Below are 22908 nucleotides of genomic sequence, written 5' to 3'. Positions count from 1 at the left end.
ACAACACTATCAAACAGAGGAATAATAAAATTAAGAATACATGACATCAGAAGGCATTCATCCATGATACACATAAATATTCAGATATGAATCCAATGGATTCATCATCTCATTTTTGTTTGGAGGAAACCAACTTCTATTTCAACAACTTGAGATTCAGGAAGGTCACAGAGGTGGGTCATTGCATATCATTTTTGAGTGAGTGCTTTGACCTGTTGGTTGCTGTCAGATGAAAGGAAAATTGCAACTTGAAGCTTCAGCTACAATTTTTATTCATGAAGACCAAATAACACTAAAGAAGGCAGTGAATTCTTTTCAAAAACAGCATAAAAAAACAATGAATTCCACACACCCATCAACTGAAAGTTGATGCCAATCACTCTTAACAGTAAAAATATGAGGGAATAGTCAAAAGTAATGTGCCTGCCAAATAACTTGGTAAGGATGACTCCCCAATTGGGCAAAGAAATCCATGCAACAGGTTATCACTGTGGTAACCAAGTATCTTGTAATGAATGGAAATATCTCAGGACGCATCCATGAAACAGTGTAGAACTATTTTAAGGGCAGAAAACACGAGTATTCGATAATGAACTACTCCATAGGCATCTTGATTGACAAACATCACAAGGCTCATTCTTTACCAGAATCCATTGGCAACGAGAAGAAGAAGCCATGTTGTCTCAACTATTCATGGTGAAAGACAAATCTTTTTCCATCATATAACTCTGTATAAAATAATATCTCTAGTTAAATAAAAAACATTGTTTTTAATAAAATCTAAGACTATCCCTTATTGGATCATTAATAATAATCGATTTACCTTGTTCAACCACAAACATTAACAATGTCAACTGACTCTATTAGATAGTATGTGTGCTTGCAGTTCATGTGCATAGTGAACAAGATCATAGTAAACTTTAATGCTCATTTATCAGACAAAAGTGTGTCTGATATGCTGAGATATAAATAAGAAATAAAAGGAAACAATTATAGCACCAGATAGGCAAATTGTGCCAAGTAAGCAAAATATCCATTGCATATAAAGATGAACATAGTTTAATTTAATTACAGCAATGAGAAAAGGATATCGGAAACAAAAGAAAACAGATTTTTTTGCAAATGACAAGTGGTTGGGACAGTATATGATCCCACGATCTTGCTATCAACACTCAGTGTTCACACATCCTCGAAAAGAAAACTGATTGCTGAATCTGAAACAGCATACATGGTTTAGGTGGCCTATACAGAGTACACCATAATGGTATCAAGAAGCGCCAGCACCAAGTTAGTTTGTCGAGACCATCTATGTAAAAGCATACAATTGTAATCTTTACAATGAATAATAATAAGGAATAGAATGAGACTTACAAAAGCATAAACTTAGTGTCATCCTCAGATTCAAGCAGTAAAACAAAAAAAGACAAAAGATCCAATTTCACATACCAGGCCATTGTTCAAACTTGCATTCAGTGATTTGGCTTTCCAAGTTGTACAATAATAACAAAAGGTAACTAAAATGAGAGAACTGTTGCGACAGGAAAACACTCTATAATGAAGAAATATGTATTTTCCACTGGCAAGGTGACAGAATGCTTGAAATTCGAAGAATGGTGCATCGATGTGAAATAAACTCTTAAAATGATGCACCAAGAGAATCTAATGCAGAAAAGATCTTGACATAAAAGAAAAGACAAGAAACAAAAAGAAAAAGGTAACAGAAGTTCACATATAAATTCTAGAGTACGATTGCTGGAGTGTCACACATCGACGGTATAAACTTCATTTGATTTTTATTGTTCTAAAATCAGCTCAAAGATAACACAGATTTGCATTGACATCCAAGATCATCTCCAGCAGTAGATAACATCAGATTCATGGTTTTTATGAACAATTATCTCTTTGACGAGACTCACCCATTAGGAAAGCGGCATGTATCAAGCAGGTGCAGAAATAATCTTTCTTTGAACCAGTGCAAACATTTGGTTAGCAAAAGCCAAACTTGAATATCTATAAAGAACAGAAGTCTAAATCCCTATATGACAGAAAAACAAAAGGGTCATAAGTTAATTATCTCTTTATAGACATCAATCCAACAATAATGATTAGAATTTTTTTTTTTGACATAATCAAGCAGAACTTGGAACCTTTGTAGAAATGAGCATTTGATAATTTCACTATCATTAACTTTACAACTACAAGAACATATTGTTTCATTGAGTATAATGGATGTATATAGGAGAAACTGGCCAGGAATTTTCCTGATTCAACCTATTACAACTCTCCTCGAGGTGAGTTAGACTTTAGAATAGACTTCCCAGTGAGTAGGGATGAACTTGTTATCTTCACGATCACTCAAAATTATCTGTGCATTCACCGACGCCTTTGTAAAGAGTGAGAGTTGTGACTGAAGAAAATGTAAGGAATCACGGCAACCATCCACTGTATTAATATATTCCTCTATCATAAAGTCCTTGGAAGTGATCACCATTAAAGACTCGAGAACACCAGCCTTTCCCAATAAAAATCTCACCAACTGCATCTCATTTCTGTGTCCGTTGAAGTTATTAATTTTTATTATTTTTAGGTACTTAAAATCAACCTCCGGAGGCTCCTCCTTCGGAACCATAAGGTAGTTCTCCACATAAGGGTCATTCATTGTGGTTGGAAGCTGCAAGAGTACACACCAATGAATTAGGAATTGAATTGAAACATAAAAGTCCTGCCGGTTTACATCTAAATTTGATGAACTAACCTCTATGAACAGTTTCTCCAATCTAGGACATTTGCATATCCTAAAGAAGGTATATATGTTCGTTAGATTGTCAACAGTCATCATACCCATCAGCAGCTGCAGCTCTCTCAAGTTTCTAAAGTTGTTGCATTCTCCGGTTGCATTCCCACCTTCGATCGCGACATACTAGGACGAAGAAAGAGGAAAAGATTCCACTTCAACTATCAAAACTCTCACTAGAAACACAAATTCCATATCAATTCTCCCAAGAATGCATATCGATTACCTGAAGCAAAAGACTACAAAGGGTCAAGACCTTGATGTTGGATAGCCCACCAAGGGTCTTCACCCAATTGCTTGGTGGGAGGCACGATGGAGGGCCGCCCGAGCTCATGCACACCTCCTCCAATCTCTTGGGGATGTCAAAGGAGTAGCTCGTGAGGTAATTTCCGCTGTACCTGAAGCACCGGAGATCCGGCGCTGAGACCGTGACCTCCATAGCTCTTGGACAGTCGACGATCGTAAGGCTGGTGAGCCGACTGTTGGCAGTGATCACGATCCGACGGAGCTTACGGCAGAGCCGGAGATCAAGCGACCGGAGGAGAGGGCAGGCAGCAACGACCCTCCTCAGGGCCGCGTCGGTGACGTGCCCCGCATGGAGGTCGAGAACCTCAAGGTCGGAGAGCCGCTTGATGTTCGCGCTGGGGCTCGAGAGGCGGAGCCCGGAAAGGGCGAGCCGGGTGAGATTGGAGCACTCGCAGATGGAGTGGAAGAAGACGGAGGAGACGGCAGCGCGTTCCTGTCTCCGGAGACGGCGGCCGGGGCGGGCGGAGGTGCCGGCGAGGGACGAAGGCGAGACGACGAGGCGGAGGTCCTCGACGCTGCAGGAGGCGGCGTACTCGATCCAGCGCTTGATGTCGGCGTCGTATCGGCGGCCGGGGGGGAGGGCGACGAAGAGGGTATCGATCCGGCGCCCGCGGCCGCGCGCGGAGAGGAACCGGTCGACGCCCGCGACAAAGTCATCGGCGGAGGCGGCGACGGTGTGGGGGGAGAGGTCGAGGACGGCGGGGTGGGGCCAGCGGTGGCGCCAGAGGCTGCGCCACCGGGAGGAGAGGACGCCGGTGCGTATGGCGTCCTGGAGGGGAAGTTGGGCGAGGATGTGGAGGCGGATGATGTCAGGGAGCTCGGTGAGGCGGTCGTCGCCGTCCTTTTCAATGATATCGCCGCTGCTGCCGGAGGAGGAGGAGGAGAAGGAGGAGGAGGGAGGGGAAAGGGAGAGGTCGGCGGCCCAGCGGGCCTTCTTCGTCTTCCTCATGATGGCCTCGCAGAGAGGGCAAAGCTTGCGCCTCTCTTTGCCCTTCTTGGCTTTATGGACGGAAGAGGCGGAGATGGGGCTTAACCATTTAATTAAGTTAATGCGGTAAGGAAGGGAATAAAACTGAGCGGAGGAGACGGTAGTGGTGGTGACGCCGTGGTGGTGTCGGGAATAGGTGGGATTTAGGGAGGGTTTTATTTTTCCTATTATTTTATTATTTTTAGGGGGAAAAGATTAAAAAAAAAAGTAGGGATCAAACTCTCGCCGAAGGATTCACCCCTGGACATCGTCAGGGATGATGTGGATGATCACGTCCTCACAAACGTTGGACCAGTGGACCCCACGTCTGACAACAGCCCGGATGATTTCCTCGGCTGATTTGCCCCCACCAGAGGGAGACCGTGGTAGAGTTTGAGCCATCGAACCAGTCGAACGCTATTTTAAGATCAGCAATGTGTGGGACCCACGTCATGAGACGCCATACGTGGACGTAAACAATCGATAGGATTTAGGGGCGGCTTCATCTCGATTTCATCATCACTTGTTTCACGAGTAGGATATATGGTACCGGTCCAGCCGAAGATGATTTATTCCCACACCGAGGAACCAACAGTCTGGTTTCATTCAACCAACGTGTCGGCATTCGAATCGATTTCTTCGAGTCGTTTTGGTCCGTTGAACCGCGCGTCACTCTGAGTCGGGGCATGTGGCGTGTATATGAATTCCTTTAGTATATCTGACAAAGATTATGTTCCTGCCTCAATACGAATAATTCATGCATCATCAAAGTGATTTAAGGCTCAATTTTGATGTCACCAAATTTGTTCTTATTCGCAATTTGGATGTATGCGACTATGTGGAAAAGATCAATCTTTAAAAAACGTTCGTGTAGAGATACGAATGTGAAAAGATAAAATAAGAAAGTATTTTCACTGTCAGCAATTACTACGACTTCAATACTACTTCTAAATATTATATTATATAAAGAGTTGAGTAAGATAGACAAAATAGAAAGGCACGTGAGGATCTTAAAAGTATTGTAAAGTTAGAAATGATTGATGTAGTTGATCTTAAATTATTATAACGTTGGGATTTATCCTTGTTTTATTTCACATATTACATGCCTAAGTTCTCATGTCACGACAAGACATATAATATTATGTAAACATGTCCGTCCGTTTATATTCATCTTTAGATTTCACTTTCTGTCCATCTTTCGGATATATAAATATGATTTAAGGTAAATATTTTTTTTATACTAAACTGAAAGAGTGGCCTTATTGTAGAATTTATTTTTCCTGGGTAAAATTTACTTTTCTGATTGCTTCCTGTCAAGAACATCTCTGTCGAATTTGATTGTTGTATGTTTATTCATATCAATATATATATATATATATATATATATATATATATATATATATATATATATATATATATATATTCCTTAATATTTTTATATTTAAGATGTACCTCGTATATTTTTTTTCAAAGAGAATTAAAAATGATATAAGAAGTTTGGATGCTAACTCAAATAAACTCTAAGTATTCTGATTTCATAATAGACAAAATATTAAATAATTCAATCTAAGTAGTGGGATAAGGTACCAAGCAAGCATTCTTTATTGTCGGATAGAATCCTCTCTAACCATTACAATTATATTTGTGGTTTGTAGACACGTTCTTGGAAGTATAACTTTGTAAAGATGCATTCATACACAATTTACAAATAAAGCTGCTCAGAATTGAACATATCCACCGTGTCAATGAGTGGCAATTTGCACAAGCTTAAACCCTACTTTTATATTATTACTGATTGCTAAAGCTGGTCTATGGTGGCTTTGTGTGGCTACTTTCCATGATGGAACAAATTAAAAAGGGTTCGGTGGTTTTACTCTCAGCCACTTGTCCTTAAAGACCAATACCTATGAATGAAAATTGGAAGGAAAAAAAATATTCCTAATTTCAAATTTATTTAAAAGCTTGCTTGTAAGAGTTTTATCTATTTTTCTTTAGAAAGATTTTTTTTCGAAAATATCATTCTTCAATGATTTATAATGGGCGTCAAATGGACATATAAGACATTTTGTTATAATGACATATTCTTCTGCATGAAAATAAGATGAATTTTTTTTTTAAGATTTCTCTTTTTTTTGTTTAATGGAGAAGTCCCTTTTCATAATTCTTATTTGGTGTCCTCTTAATCCCCTAACGCTCCTGATTTGACCCTCCAGCAACTCCCAACCGACCTCAATGACTTTATGCTTGGATTTATGATTATTTTTTTGATGCATTCCAAAAAAAATCTTTAAATCATCACTGAATATGGAGATTACTTAGTGATACAAAACTTTTGGAAGATGTACATATTTTATTTGGATATAATTGTTTGGTTATTTTTCTATGCAAGAGATTGAGGATTTGAAAGATTTGGGTGCGTGATGCCTATGTTTAAGTTGGTCTTAGATGACTACAAAATCTTTAGATTACCATCTAATCAGAGAATTATGTCTATTGCACGAGATTGCTGTAGAAACTGCCTTGATCAGTGTCTAACCTATTCGTATTGAAGATCAACAAATCTTGTTTTTCATTTTCTGACAAGTTTTAAGTTAGACTAAATATTGATGAAGACAATTTCTTTTTATATATATAGTCTAGGCTATAGAAGTTTATCCTATGATTTCAAAGATTGCTCATAATTATGACTTAAAATAATTTTATGAATTTATTTTATACTTTTTATTCATTTGGAAAAAAGTAGGTAGTCTCTTTACAATTGAGGTGTGATAATTTTGACTCCCTCACTTTTGTTTTGTACTTGTTGTGAATATTTATAGATAACATGTCTAATTTTGACAAGCTTTAAGTGCTAACTTTGCATAGCATTCCGTATGTTTCATGGTTTGACAAAGGTGATTGTCTTGATCAACTTTGATACGAAATATTCTTTTTGAAGTTGGGATAATTATTGCAGAGTATTATAATCCTTTGCATCTATAAAGTTTAATCATGTGAATGAATTCAATGATGCATGACTAAGATACGTGGCAATTAGGCATTTAGATCTAATTGTACATATAATTAGCCCATGACTAAAATAAATCATGGGATATTATTAGCCTAATGTAATGGTGAGATTTTAATTAGCCTTAAACATGATACAGAAAGTTGAGCTACTTGGATATGTTGGATGGATCCTTGATCAATTGAAATGCTATATCTGTAATATATTTATTTTATATATACAAAAAACAGTTTTCCGAGTTTTGAATTTCTAATGTAATATTGAAAATATGTTAAAGGAATTAAGTTTTGAGATACTTCTTGATTTAATTGGGTTATCTAAGGCCAGATTTATTGAATAAGAATTTGGTTAGAATATATTCTATACTCAAATATGTCAAGCTTAGAGCTAGACTTATCCTTTGACTTAGTCAAAGGGTAACATTTAAATTGAGAGCTAAATAAATAATCAATAGAACTTAATCTATACATATTTAGTATCAGAGGAATTAAATAAGTATCGGTTAGTTTGGCTATTTATCTTTTAAAAAAATATATAATTATGAGCAATTTATTCCCAATCAGACTTCTAATCCTGTCAAATTAATTTTTTTTTGCAATAATTTCTTTTTGGCAACAATTGTTTTGTGCAACAATTTTTTACAATGATGCAGACAACAGAGAACAATGACGGTACAAAAGATCAAATCTTGCAAATAATGTTTTCCCGATCCCTTGCAACAAGGTTTTCTGCAACAGTTTTGTTTACAGTGATTCGTACATACTCCATGTCAAATTATATATTTTTAAGCAACAACTTTTCTGGCAACGATTGTTTTGTGCAACAATATCTTTCTTTACAATCATGCGTACGAAAGATCAAGTCTTGCAACATTTTTTCTCCAACGATCTTTTAAAACTATGATGCGTGTAAAACACTATGTTTTGGCGACAATTTGAATGTGACAAGCGTCATTAAAGATAATTCTGGCCAGTTTATTCCCATACCAATCCCCCTCCATGTCATATTGTTGTTTTTTTATCGCAATAATTTTTTTTGGCAACAATATTAGGTGGAAAACACCATGTTGGGAGAATTTTTTTTTAATGTTATGGTAAGTCTAACTAAAGATAATTATGACCAATTAACTTCTATTGATATTCTCAAAGTCGGCTAATTACATATTAGCTCTTGTCCTTTGACTCTCTTAGCATCGTGGTCCTTATACCTTAAAAATTTATATTAGACTCTCATAATTATGAAAATAAAATAATATATTTTATTTTTCCTAATATCATTAGCTGCACAGACGAAAGATACAACAAGTAACATCACGTGTTGGATTGTCGCTGATCGATGGACAAAATAATTATTTTAATTTTTTTTATTTTCTTTCGTTAATCAACTCTAATTTGATCGAAAATCTAGAGCAACTAGAGGGCCTTGTTGGCCTCTACAGATCCACTATAACGAGTTCTCCTTGGTGGCTAGTAAAGTCAACTCGTACCCCTCCTTTGTTCCTTCAACCTTAGTCCTCGTCATCACTATCCATTATTATTCTCTTAATCCTCTTGTTGCCAAGGTCCGCACCCAAAGCAATATCGTAGATGCCTTCTAAACCCTTCACTAGTTAGCCACTAATGCCAAACTTTTGCTTGGCTCTAACACCCTCCTTTGAACCATCGCCAAAGGTGGTAGGTTGGAGCTCCTGCCATGAGTCCATCAGGGTGAAGGCCATAAGCCTCATGATTAGCTTCCAAATTGAGAGCTCCACTTTAGGTCTGTGAGGACGACAAGAACATCATATTTGTCATTGCCAATGAGTTGGTATTAGTGCTAGTAAGTCTCCTCGACTCCAGCACTAGTACCACCTCTTGTCATGAGATGAGGGAGAAGGCCGCAACAACAATCGCGAGGATCTCAACTATGGAGAGTTGCCACCACCTCCTGCTAGTAGAGGGCTTGCCCTTCCTCAACCACCTCTTATGTGTCTTGGAGTTTGAGGGAGGTGCAGTAGAGGAGAAGGCCTGAGTGACCCTTCAAACCCTAACGCTAATTAAGAAAAACATAATAATCATCGGGTTCCATGACGGGATCATAGCCCTTATTGAAATCTATGGCACAAGAATGCCTTCGGTCAAGCCATCATCACTATAGTGCTTAAGAACCTCGTAATAGTTCAAGAAATCCGATAAAACTTTCTAGAAAATAATGGTGTCCTTGTCTAACGAGAATTCGTTGTAGTCGACTAGCAAAATTTAATTTGAGTAAAAAAAAAAAAAAAAAAATAAAAATCATCATTTTGCCTATCGATTTAGTGTTAATATCATGTGCAACTTTTTCTATCAGTATAATAAATGATGTTAACAAATTAAAATAAATTATTTTACTTTCATAAATCCCCGTCTAAATTTCTGAAGTACATATACCGCAGTACTAAAAAGGTCAATGATCCCACCCCATGTCATAATTACGAATCCCCTCTCCATCTCAGACTATAAAAATGTAAGCAATTCCCGCGATCGAGCGCTTCTCCTCTTCAGCCATTTTTAGCGTTCTGGACTTCCCCTAGGGTTTCCTTCTTCCACCCTCCTCTTCAGAAGGGTGATCTAGATCCAGGAGCACTTCGAGGTCCCTCTTACCATCTATCTATCATCTTCTTATTCTTCTTCTGTTGATCTAAAGATACGCATCTTCTCTTATCTTATTCGTCAATATTTCTTTTCGTTATCTCCCTATATGGAAATAATGCAGGTATAATGCTTGTAGTAATGTTTATGGGGGAGAAACAGCACGACACTTCAAAAAATTGATCATGGATTTCTTAATTATTGACTTTAATGGAAACAATAGGGGGTAGATCGGTTGCAAAGGTTACAAAGTGGTTCAAGATGTACCAAATTATGTTAATTGATGATCACCTGAGATTTACATAAGCGATAATGTTAGGATTTTCTTTTGCTTCTTTATGTTATAATTCCTATGTGGAAGGATGTTCTTTAATTGTTGGGTAGTACGTAATGCTTGTACTGATGTATTTTGGGGAAAAAAGCTCAGGCACTTTGAAGAATTGATCATGGATTTCATAGATACTGACTTCATGGAAACATTAGGGAGTAGATTGGTTGCAAAGGTCATGAAGTGTTTCAAGATATACCAAATAATGTTAATAGATGTTCTGCTGAAATTTTCAGGTTCTGGATGTTCAGATTTGCAACATGCTTCATCCTAGGGTTCGTTCACTTAAGATACAATGCTATGCTTAATCACCTAATATGTGCAGTACCCCCAGAATTATGATGAAACGGCAGATATTTGCAGTTTTAGACATAAAAACAAACTAAATAGGGTCATTCCTATTTATACTGATTTGATTAAGCAACATCGGGAATAATAAGGGAACATCACGGCTATAAGTTATTATGTATGTGTTTGCGGTGATTAAGATTTCCATTTTGATTATTAGTTAGTAGTGCCCAGAAGGAATGCAGTGAATATCTATGAAGTACATGTTAGTTAAGTATTCTGTAGATTAGTGTTTTCAAAAGGCATTGGGGTACTCGCTTAGGCGTTTAGGTGAGGCGTTTCAATCAAGTGCTGCTTGGGTGCTCACTTGAGCCCATTTGTCAGGTTCCTCAGGCGAATGCCTGAGCCAAACCGGTTCGACTTCAAGCCTGGGTTGATTGGATGCGTAAGTTGGTTCAATCAAACCATCTAATGTAGTTACCCTAACACCCCCTCTCGTGCCTAACCCAGCGAAAGAAACCAGAAGTGAAAATGAAACCCTATGTTTGTCGCCTTCGTATGCTCCATTCGTCGTTGTCGGCAACCTTGTATGTCGTCTTCATCCGCTTTATTCGTCACCTTCGTATGCTTTGTCCACTACCTGTCTATTCACCATTGTAGCTTTGTCCACTACCCCCTTCTTCTGGCACCTTCCTCCACGATCGTTAGTTCTCTTCTCTTCTTTGTCCACTCTTTCTCATTTCAATTGACCTGCCCATATTGAGGTGGTGCATTATTACTCTGTTATGAGTTAAAATTGTTTAGCACCATATTGAAAACACTATTAGGAGTTTAATTTGATAATTCTAATTTTATGTGTCATTTTTTTATCATATTTATCAATCGTAATATATATTTTAAATTTTAATATTCGAGTGTGTCTCACTTCGTTTGAGCTCGTCTTGCGTCTCGGGTGTTTTGGGACCTAGCCCTTTTAAAAACAATGTTGTAGATGATCATTAGGAGCTACAACTAGGGATTGTGGAATATAGAAGTTATCCCAAAAGAACGATAGTTAGCGTTGTGCCATGGGTGAAGATATAATAATGTTTGGATGGGAGGATGTGGAAATCTGTCTTTGATATTTAGTTGATTTTCTTGAGCAGGTGTAATGGGGTTTCTCTGCCTAGATATTAGAAGCAAGTGCATGGTTTTGATGTTGAAACCTTGTTCTTTGTCTCTGCATAGATTTAAATCTCTTAAAGATGCTTAACCAACAAAATCAATAGAAAAGCCTGATCATTTCTCTTGGATGCATTTTGCAGTTTTCTTGAGATGGTACCGTAGATTTGCCTCAAGTAGATAATCTCACTTAATTGAAATTATTAATGTTTTTGGATACTTACTGCATGTTTCTCATGAGAAAAGCATTCTGTGGCATCAAGTGGTAATGATCAAGGACATATCTTGCTATTTTTTGTATAGTTTCTGCTGGTTTCACTTTTTTATCATTTGTTGGTACCTGTGATCTTGATGAAGTTTTTTGTTGGCAGAATATTTATCTGGGTGTTTTTGAGGAGCTAAGCAAGTTCGGAAAAATTGAAAGCCTAAATGTTTGTGACAATCTGGCTGATCAATTTGGTATTCGACATCCAAGATGTGATGATTGTTTTGGTTTATATTATTTTACCTTTTTTCTGTGTGTTGTCTGACACTCTTCAGCCTCATTTACAGGTTGGTAATGTATATGTTAAATTCAGGGATGAGGATGATGCTGCAAATATACTAGTCAACCTGAAAGGAAGATATTATGATGGTGGTTTAATATTTATGTGTTTGATCTCATGCTTAATGCATTTTGTCTCTTGTTTGTTAGTCTATTACTTGTATATCATATAATCTTTTTCCCTTTTTCACAAATGGGGATTCTATTTGCCGGACATCCTATTATTGTTTATTTCTCCCCCGTTAATGGATTTCCGTGAAGCTACATGTAGGCAACACAAGGATAATATGCGTGTAACCAAGGTGGATTCTGCAATTTTATTCACTTCAAACAAATTAGCTGGTATCTTCTGTACCTATCATCCACTACTTTTTGCTCGGACAATTCTTTAGTTTCTTTTCTGATAATTATCGTATTATTTTCAGGGAGTTGAGTGTTAAGATCCTAGGGTTTTATCATGGAAGAAAGAGGAGAAAAGAGGATGATCACTTCGAGGGGATCAGTCTCCTTGACTACTTCAAGGGGATCAGCTTCATAGGGTTTGTCAAAAAACTTAATAATATTTCATTATCCGTCGAAAAGAAACGATTACATTACTATTTATAGAGTTCCACCTAGAGTTAACCAGGACTTGGACTCTTAATAATAAATAAATATTAAATAAACTTTTATCTGACTCTAATTGAACTAAATAGACTTTATAAACATTATTCAAAAGTTTAGAAAATAAAATAATCATAACAATTTCTCTCATTTCAAATCAGCCTTGTTCTCAGAGCAACATCAAGCTCAGGGAGTTTCTCTTTCAGCACTTCAGCCACAGGGTATCTGTGGCGCATCATAACCCGTTGATCAAGTACGATCTCTATTTCTTGATAGTATAAGCAATAGGTCGGTCTTTCGGTGTTGTAGTCTTCTGAAAACCCTCTCCATTCGATGGCTAGTGACAGTTATGACCTTACTTCCACGTCTTCCCTTTAGGATCACCTGTTTTCCATTAATAAAAAATTTCATAATTAGTTTAGAAAAATTTTACGAAACATCACATATGGTTAATAGTCATTCAATTCAAAACACCACTTCGAAGTCTTTTAAGGTTAGCAAAAAGAAGTCAACAAGCAACTCTTGGCCTTGCAAAGTTAGCTTAATCTTTGAGCACTTGTTGTTAAAATCTGTCCATCGGCGACCTTTACTTCAAATTTGTTACAATCTTCAATGTGATAGGCTAATCGATCGACAACATTACTGTTCGTAAAATTGTTAGTGCTACTAGTATCAATCAAAACTATAACATATTGATGTTTCAAAGTTCCTCCAACTTTCATAGTTTGCAAGTTAGAGTAGTTGGCTAATGCATGCACTGTATATATGATAGGTCCAACATCGTCATCAGAATCCATACCTTCATGTTCAGAGTCTACATTGTTAGCTTCCGGTTCCGCCTCAATTGGTTCAATTATAAGAAATTGCTCTTGTTTACATCAGTGCTCCCTACTCTACTTTTCATCATAGTGCCAGCACAAACCTTTCGCTAATCTTTCCTTGAGTTCTTCTTGAGTTAGTCTTTGAGTATTAGGGTTCTGGCTAGGAATAGATGGGGCGGGTGGCTTGCTGATCATCTGTTTGTTGTCACTTCTATTCTGATGATTTTTCATACTTATTTTTTCCTTATATAAACGTGCAAATGATATCGCAGTGATCATTATGCGGGGTTGACGAGCTTTGACTTCACATCGAATATCTGGATTAAGTCCTTCGATAAATGTGCCCACCAATTATCGTTTAGACCAATCTTTGGCTTGATTTGATAATCTTTCAAACCTGCTCTGATATTCCAATACTGTAGAAGTTTAACGAATTTTGACGAGCTGTCCATCAACATTCTCATATTCAGATGGGCCAAAACGAATAAGAAGCTCTCTCTTGAACTGCTCCTACGAAGGAACTCCGTGGCAAGTTTCATACCAATCATACCACTGGATTGCATCTCCGTCTAGTTGGATTGAGGCTATTTCTATCTTGGATTCTTCTGGGGTCCTGTGAAAGCGAAATTTTTTTTTCTGCCTTAGAGATCCAACTGGTCGAAAACCCATCTTCCCATCTCGGAAATTCTACCTTAATGCATGGGTAGTTTGTCTCATAATCTTAGGGCCCTTTTCTTGTATCTCCAGATCTGTTCAACGTAGAACTTGAGCCTCCATTTTATTGAAATTTGTTGAGGCTTTCCAGTAAGCTCTTTTTGAAATCATTAAGTATTTTTTGCAACCGGTTTTCAATTCTGATTTCCAATGCTTCCATTTGTGCTTTCACTGAGTTATCGTTAGTCATTGCGTAAGACTACAAATCTGTAATCCCCAATTCTTGTTTTTGGTGTCTGGTCAAGGGCATCAATACTGCGATGATCGGTGGCTGCGACGGTTGTGGCGGAACGAGAGGGGGTGGTTGAGTGGCCGAAGATGCAAAGGATGGTGGACTTAGTGGGCTGCGGCTGTGATTGGTGGGTTGCGATTGGGATTGCCCTGCTTCACTTTTTCTTTATTTCCTACTGCGATGGCAATCAACGACTGTTGTGGTTGTTGGTGGAGAAGAGAGGGGGGGGGGGGGGGTGGGTGCTGGCTGGGAAGCAGCGATAGTGGTGGTCGTTAGCCGGAAGAAGAGGAAGCGGTTGTGGCACGGTTGGGAACAATACTCTGTTTTTGTCACTACGAGAAGGGAAGGTTGTTGCCAGGGTTGAGAGGCAACAGTGGCGGTGCGGTTGAGAGCAAGATCGCCGAGGGCGAGGAGTAGCAAAGGGTCGTCGAGGCTAGGCGCTGCTAGGGTGTCACAGACTTAACTGGTTTTTCCTAAGTCGTGTGGCACCCTTGCGTGTCCGTCCGTAAAGGTCAGCCTCCCCGAAGCCTCCCATGATCCCTTAGGACCTACAAAAGAGAAAACGGGTTAGAGAAAATGCCTCACTCGGGATCCACAAGCAAACATTTCCGAAAACACTTCATAGACAATGCAAATTACAAACCGACTTTACAAACTCTGAACAATTGCACAACAAAGGGTCAAAATGGTCCATACAGATAAACAATCTACTCACAAGTGTCCACATGACACAACCTTTATTTACAAGCCTAAAGCGACCACCAAATCTAACTAAAATGGGACTATTAAGCCTTCGATCGTCCCTTTACATGCTGTGCAAAGCATGAACATACCAAAAGACATGGACATACATAAGCATTACATCAGACATCCTATTTAGAAGTTTGTCCGTGACATTCTCCCCCACTTATTCCTTCGACGTCCTCGTCGAAGCCTTTGCTGACACTGCAACTCCTCGCCTTTGCTGAGTCTTTAATCTTCTACTCCAGCTGCAATGTGTCTCTTGGCTCCCAACTGCTCTCCACTACTGTTTTTGAGTAATCGAACCTTTGATCCGCCATGCTGCTTCAACTCGCCAATGACTCTGACTCTAGTGTGGGGTTGGCTGAGTTGTGTTGATCCCTGTTGGCTCCTATAGATCCTCCAGATGAAGGAAAAGACCATCCTTACTATGCGTCAATCTCTCAAATGCCTCATGCTGCTTGAACTAGGTGGATGTTTGTTGGAACTTTAATGAGCATCGCCTCGCAAACTTCTGAAGCTTTAACAAGCGAGTTGCTCGTGGGCACACCATCGCCTCCCCCCTCTCTAGTTTTGTCTAGTTTTGTCTCTCGAATTTATAAAAATTCCAAATTCTATCCTTTTATCCAAATTATGAAAATACCTCTCAAAATTTAGAAAATTCCCTATATATCCCTAATTTTAAAAAATATTAATTAATTAAAAAGTTTAATTAATTATTAATCTTATTATCTAGTAGTCCTACATAATGATATTTACTTGTGATGTATGATGTGGATAGATGATCATGGATTGTGTGATGTGTGTACTTATAATTATTATTATTGGGGCCCAAAAGCCTCCATTTTATTTCTTATTTATTGTTGGGCCTATATGCCTATGATTAAGTTGTAATTACATGAGGAGACGCAGTGAGAGCGTGGAAGCGATAGTGGGACCCACGAGGCCGAGACAAACGATCACGATGCATGGAGATGGGTCGAGATGTTGATGGTACCGATCAGGACGAGATGGACGATCACAAGGCATGGAGATGCACTACTGCATACATAGATCTTGATATGAGTGATTAGGCCTACTGGCTCGGGCTTGATCACATTAGGGTGTGGTCCATGATCATCTAGTGTGATTACTCATATGATGTATGAATACTTATACACACACACACATATATATATATATATATATATATATATATATATATATATATATATATACATACATACATACATATACATACATATACATACATACATACATATACATACATATATACATACATATATACATATATATATATATATATATATATATATATATATTTGCATGCGATGTAGATATATATTAAATATGTATATGTGTGATACGTCATATTATGAGACCAAATAAAAAATCCCCTCTTTTTAATATTAAGTCGGTAAACATGAGGCAATTAGATTGACCCACATGGCCTTTCATTGTTATAGGTAGGACCTATTCCTAACGTAGGTTGAGTTGGTCGAGTCACTCGAGGCTCACATATTTCGCGGTTCGCTATCTTGCCTACGACATAAAGATGTCACCAGTGACCTAAGGATATGATATGCTTGGTCGAGTCACTCGAGGACATATTGTCAAATCAGGCTTATCTTGTAGTAATGATGAGGACTTAACCGAACACCATGATTGATCGAGTCACTCGAGGCCACGGTGGTTCGGAGGTCAAATAGGACGGGAATCACAAGGAGTTATGATTGGTAAGAGTTGCCTACCTTTACGGGCTTAGTGTAATTGGTCGAGTCACTCAAGATTACGTTAAGATGCAAATTGAATCTCGATCCCCACTAGAGATCTATCGGGAGGGGAGGGAGTTGTGTGATTCGTGAGGAAATAATGAGAGTAGATTAAAATAAAAGTCCTTATCTTTATTTGTTTATTTTTCTATAAAATCTACATGTTATTTATTTTTTGCTACATCTTTATTTTTAGAAATATGTCGCATTCAAATCTGTTACATGGCATACTTGATGTCAACCGCCTTATTGGTCCAAATTACATCGATTGGCTCCGCAACCAGAGAATTATTTTCAAGACGGAGAAAATCATATATATCCTTGATACAATGATGCCTAAACCCGAGGAAAAGGCAAGCGAGGATGAGATCGCTCGCTACGTGAAGTGTATAGACGATTCCACTCTTGCTCAATGTTACATGTTGGGCTCTATGACTCTTGAGTTATAAATACAGTACGAAAGATGGATACCGGATCTATTCTCCTGCATCTCCGTAAATTGTTTGAGGAATAGGGAAGGACTCAACAATATGAGATATCAAAGTATCTTTTTCGTGCTAGGATGACTAAGAGGCCATCAATTCAGAACCATGTCCTTAAGATGATTAAGTGGATAGAGAAACTCACAGATCTAGGAATGGTCCTAGAGGATGACCTGTGTGTAGACCTTGTACTTTAGTCCCTACCATATTCGTTTTCTCAATTCATAATGAATTTTAATATGAACAAGCTTGAGGTGACTCTCCTTGAGCTCCTTAATATATTGAAGGAGGCAAAGAGCACTATCAAGAAAGAGAAACTAGTTTTCTATGCTAGTGAGACCAGAAAAAAAAGGAAGGCAGAAATGTCCCTTAAGATGGGTAAGGGCAAGGGCAGATCGGGTAAAGCAAAGGTTGCTAAGAAAGACCCAACAAAGGACAAAGGCTAGTGCTTCCACTATGACAAAGATGAGCATTGGAAGAACTACAAAAAGTACCTTGTAGAGAGGGTAAAACAGAAGTTTGAAGAACCTTCAGGTACATTCATAATCAATCTCCATTTGTCATAATCTTATGATAACACATGGGTATTGGATACCGGTAGTGCTTATCACATCTGTAATTCGTTGCAGGTTCTGGCAGGACTTAGGAGATTGGCGAGAGGCAAGATGGATCTCAAGATGGGCAATGGAACAAAAGTTGTTGTAGTGGTTGTTGGCGAGGTCACCCCACATTTTCCTGGTGGAGCTATTATTGCATTAGATGCTTACTATTTTATTCTTTCTATTATCAAAAACATTATTTCCATTTCATGTTTGACAATTAGTGGATATAAATTAGTTTTCGAGAATAATGATTGTTCAATATTATTAGATGATGAGATCATCACAAGAGGAATATTGTATAATTGTTTGTTTATGCTAGACACTGCTCCACATATTATGAATGTAAGTGTGTCTAAGAGGAAACGATATGAGGTGAACAGTGTATACTTGTAGCATTGTAGGCTAGGTCATATCCATAAGGAAATGATTTAAAAGTTGCTAAAGAATAGATACCTAGATCCATTCAACTATAAGTCATATGCAACTTGCAAGCCTTGCCTTCGTGGAAAGATGATCAACTCCTCATTTAGTGGAATTGGAGAGAGAGCCGTTGAATTACTGGAACTCATACATAGTGATATATGTAGTCTCATGTCAACTCATGTCATAAGTGGTTACTCCTACTTCATTACTTTTATTGATGATTTCTCAAGATATGGACATGTGTACTTTATGAAGTACAAGTCTAAGGCCTTCGATAAATTCAGGGAGTATAAGAATAACGTAGAGAATCAGACTGGAAAGAGTATCAAGACTCTTCAATCAAATCAAGGAGGTGAGTACATGAGTACAGAGTTCACCCAGTTCCTCAAGGACCATGGGATTCTATCACAATGGACACCTCCTTATACACCTTAACTCAATGGTGTCTCCAAGAGGAGAAATCGCACACTGTTAGACATGGTGCAGTCCATGATGAGTTTCGCCGATCTCCCTATCTCATTCTGGGGATACGCTCTAGAGACCACAGCTTACCTTTTGAACAGAATTCCAACTAAGTCAGTGGTGTCTACTCTATATGAGATATGGAAAGAGAAGAAGCCCGATCTTAAGGTTGTTAAGATTTGGGCTGTCTTGCCCACATCAAAAGACACAACCCCGACAAATTGGAATCCATGACGGAATGATGCATATTCGTGGGAGACCCCAAGGAAGGTAATGAGTATTATTTCTATCACCGCGCGGACCAAAAAGTCTTTGTAGCCAAGAGAGCAGTGTACCTTGAGAAGGAACACATTCTTGGTGGAGATAGTGGGAGCGTGGTAGAGTTGAGCGAGGTTGGAGAACCTAGCTCAAGTATCATTCCACAACCTGAATCTGTTCAAATATCTAGCACACAAGTTCCAACTTTACGTAGGTCCGACAGAGTATCTCATCCTCCGAAGAGATATGTGGGAAATATTAGGGAAGAGGATGTTGAGGATATTGATCCTCAAACCTACGAGGAGACTATTATGAGTATAGACTCCAGTAAGTGGCAAGAGGCCATGAATTTTGAGATGGATTTCATGTACTCTAACAAGGTTTGGAACCTAGTTGATGCACCCGAGAGTATTGTACCTATTGGTTGCAAGTGGATCTTCAAGAAGAAGATCGGAGTAGATGGAAAGGTAAATACCTATAAAGCAAGGCTAGTGACTAAGGAGTATCGTTAAAGGCAATGTGTTGATTATGATGAAACCTTCTCACTTGTAACCATACTAAAATCCATCCGAATTATATTGGCTATTGCAGCACACCGATTATGAGATCTGGCAGATGGATGTGAAAACCACGTTCCTCAAAGGCAACCTCGATGAGGAGGTGTATATGATACAACCTAAGGGATTCGTGTCCAAGGATAGTCCAGATAAAGTGTGTAGGTTGCTTAGGTTCATCTATGGACTAAAGCAAACTTCTCGAAGTTAGAACATAAGATTTGATGAGGCAATCAAATCTTATGACTTCATTAAAAACGAAGATGAGCCTTGTGTATAGGAAGGTAAGTGGGAGCACTATCACTTTTTTGGTGCTATATGTGGATGACATCATGATCATTGGGAATGATGTAGGAATGCCCTCTATAGTAAAGACTTGGCTATCTAGACACTTCTCTATGAAAGATTTAGGGGAAGCATTCTACATATTGGGGATTCGGATATATAGAGATATATCTAAGAGGATGCTTGGCTTGTCCCAGTCTAGGTACATAGACACTATTGTCAAAAGGTTTATCATGAAAAATTTCAAGAGATGTCTCGTACCAATGAGACATGGGATATCATTTTTTAGGAGTATGTCCCCAAAGACTCCTGAAGAAAGGGCAGACATGGATATGATACCTTATGCCTCAACGATAGGGTCTATAATGCATGTTATGCTATGTACCAGGCTTGACATAGCGCATGCTCTAAGTGTGACGAGCAGGTATCAGGCGGATCCAGGCTAGGAGCACTGGAAAGCAGTAAAGTGTATCCTTAAGTACTTGAGAAGGATTAAGGATCTTTTACTAGTATATGGAGGTAGTAAGCCTCATGGTTGAAGGCTACATGGACTCGAGTTTCCAGTCCGATGTTGATGATGTCAAGTCTAATTCGAGGCATGTGTTCACCCTGAATATAGTAGTATGTTGGAAAAGTTCGAAGCAAGATACTACTCCTGACTAGAACATAGAGGTGGAGTATAGTGCTGCAATAGAGGCAACGAAGGAGGGAGTTTGGATGAACAAGTTTATCACAGATTTTAAGAGTCGTACCGGACAACGAGGAGCTGATTCCCTTATATTGTGATAACTACAAGGCGATTGCTCAAATGAGGGAACTTGGGTCTCATCAGAAGTGTTCTGAGGAGGTTCTAGCTTATTACAAAGATCGTGACCCGAGGAGATGTAGTAGTGAAAAGAGTTCCATCCGAAGATAACATTGCAGATCCATTGACAACTGTTGTCTCAGATTATCTTTGAGTGTCATAGGGGTCTGATGGAGATCAGACAAATAGGTGATTGACTTTAGGTCAAGTGGGAGATTACCAGTCATATGTACCTTACAAGCCAATCACGTGAGTGATGACACGTGTGACATGATACACATTCTTTTTGCTTATTATATTTTGGTATTTTATAACTTTATATTACATGTTACATATATGCATATATATTATAATGTGCATGGATCTGTGCAATGGGAATCGGATCGTGATGAGATCATGATAATAAGATCGATTCATCTTTAAACATAAACCCTAAATAATCCTGATTATAGGTTACTCGAAAGGGACATCAAGATAATCGGACAAACAAATATGATGTATACCCATCCATATGATGGAGACAGTTAGTCTCATGGCTACTCATGTGGGGACACTAAGGATACAATGCAGGTGCTTATTAGAGAATGAGTTCACTGATTAATCTGCTCACGGAATACTGGATGGTTGATTATGTTTTATTGTCCGACAACGATTTCGTAGTCCTAATAGTGTATTTGGTCCTTAGACTTGAGACATCAAGGATGTCCTATATGAGTACTCCACTCTTTGATACCAGACTTATAGGTTTGAAAGTTTCAAATTCGGTATAGCCAATTATTGGGAGTGGCAGCCAATCTTACGAGGGCTATTGAGTGTCGATAGAGGATCATCTACTCTCAATATCATGAGAGAAATATCATGTATGTTCTTGCTAAGACAAATCCTTAGCCAAGGTCATTCGGATTGAGAGAAAGAGTTCTTCGAGAGAATCTGATTAGAGCGAGACTTGAGGAGAAACCATATGGGCCTGACAACACCATGCTCGGTATATGATCTCTGTGATATTAGATGGTTGAGGGACTATAGTTACACGGTAACTGAGGATAGATAGGTCCAAAGGAGTGGATTCCCTTGTATCATTTGGGGACTACGACGTAGTGGCCTAGTACGTCCGCAGTCGATGAGTCGAGTGAATTATTATGGAGATAATAATTCACTGAGCCAAAAGGAGTTCTGACAGGTATAACTCATAGCCAGCTCGATATTGGGCCTAGAGGGTCATCCACATATGGTAGGTGTTGCGACGAGTAGAGGTTCGAATATGAGATATTCGTTGGAGCTCCTATTTTATTGAATATCCAATAGACCCATGAATTATTGGATCCCATAGATGAGATCCAGTAAGAGCTAATAAGAGATTATTGAGTAAAGACCCACTAATCTAAGAGGCTTGGGTAATTGGATGGAGATCCAGTACCCAATAGGGCATGATCCATTAGGGTTAACTAGGGACCTCTATAAATAGGATGTAACAAAATACCCATAGGTCGGGGCTTCTTGGTGGCCACCTCTCATTCTCCTCAGATTGTAGGCTTGGAGATTTGAGGAGCATCGTCGCAGCCCTGTTGTGTGGATCACCATTAGAGAGGAGGACGCTTGATCTCCTTCATCCTCTCTATCATATCTATAGGGATTCAGGGATATACGATCTCCCTAGGTAACACAATTATCTCACACATGGTTTTCTATATCGCGGGTTTTGCGCACCAATCTTCATACGACGATGAACACCTTTTAGGAAATTTAGGATTTTTGTTTTCTGTTCTTCTGCTACGCATGTGATGTCGCCCCTAGATTTCCCTACAATAGTACCACCCAATACAGGTGGTGGTACTACTAGTACCCCGAAGACCCGGGATGAAACTGGTTTTGACTCCAAGTTTGAATTCATTTGGGGCCTATAAATACCTCTCTTATCCCTGCTCAGTAGAGATAAGAACTAAGAACAAGAACAAGAGAAAACTCTGTTGTAATCTTATGAGAATTCTCCTCCTCTAGTCTAAGTGTTGATTTCTATTTAATAGAGGAGTAAATGAGGGTGTAAAGGTAATCTCCTAAGCTTGTCAAAAGGATAATAGAGTTGTAAGGGTAGTTGGTCCTCGCCCATTGAAGGAAGACCATTAGTGGATGCCGATGGCCTCGACGAAGGA

At 38.7% G+C, this 22908-nt stretch overlaps 1 protein-coding gene and 1 long non-coding RNA gene across 3 annotated transcripts; one reads left to right on the top strand and one right to left on the bottom strand.

Moving 5' to 3' along the window:
• Window positions 1-2148: 2148 nt before the first annotated feature.
• On the bottom strand, window positions 2149-4172 carry LOC103971479 (F-box protein At2g39490). The gene is made up of 3 exons (XM_009385508.3): window positions 3021-4172; window positions 2756-2920; window positions 2149-2671 (listed from the first exon to the last, which is right to left on the bottom strand). The coding sequence occupies exons 1-3, from the start codon at window positions 4047-4049 to the stop codon at window positions 2297-2299; spliced, it is 1569 nt and encodes a 522-aa protein (XP_009383783.2). The 5' UTR covers window positions 4050-4172; the 3' UTR covers window positions 2149-2296.
• A 4851-nt stretch (window positions 4173-9023) lies between these two features.
• On the top strand, window positions 9024-12600 carry LOC135597307 (uncharacterized). 2 transcript variants are annotated; one of them, XR_010481205.1, is made up of 4 exons: window positions 9024-9684; window positions 11832-11937; window positions 12013-12346; window positions 12430-12600. It is a non-coding gene; the product is annotated as an uncharacterized LOC135597307 (long non-coding RNA). The 2 variants fall into 2 exon arrangements; XR_010481204.1 differs by having other exon boundaries at window positions 9026-9684; window positions 11832-11919.
• Window positions 12601-22908: the final 10308 nt, after the last annotated feature.

This window comes from Musa acuminata, chromosome BXJ1-11, assembly GCF_036884655.1.
Source record: "Musa acuminata AAA Group cultivar baxijiao chromosome BXJ1-11, Cavendish_Baxijiao_AAA, whole genome shotgun sequence".
NCBI lineage: Eukaryota > Viridiplantae > Streptophyta > Magnoliopsida > Zingiberales > Musaceae > Musa > Musa acuminata.
Note: the sequence above shows the minus strand (reverse complement) of the source record. Positions and strands in the feature narration are given on the sequence as shown.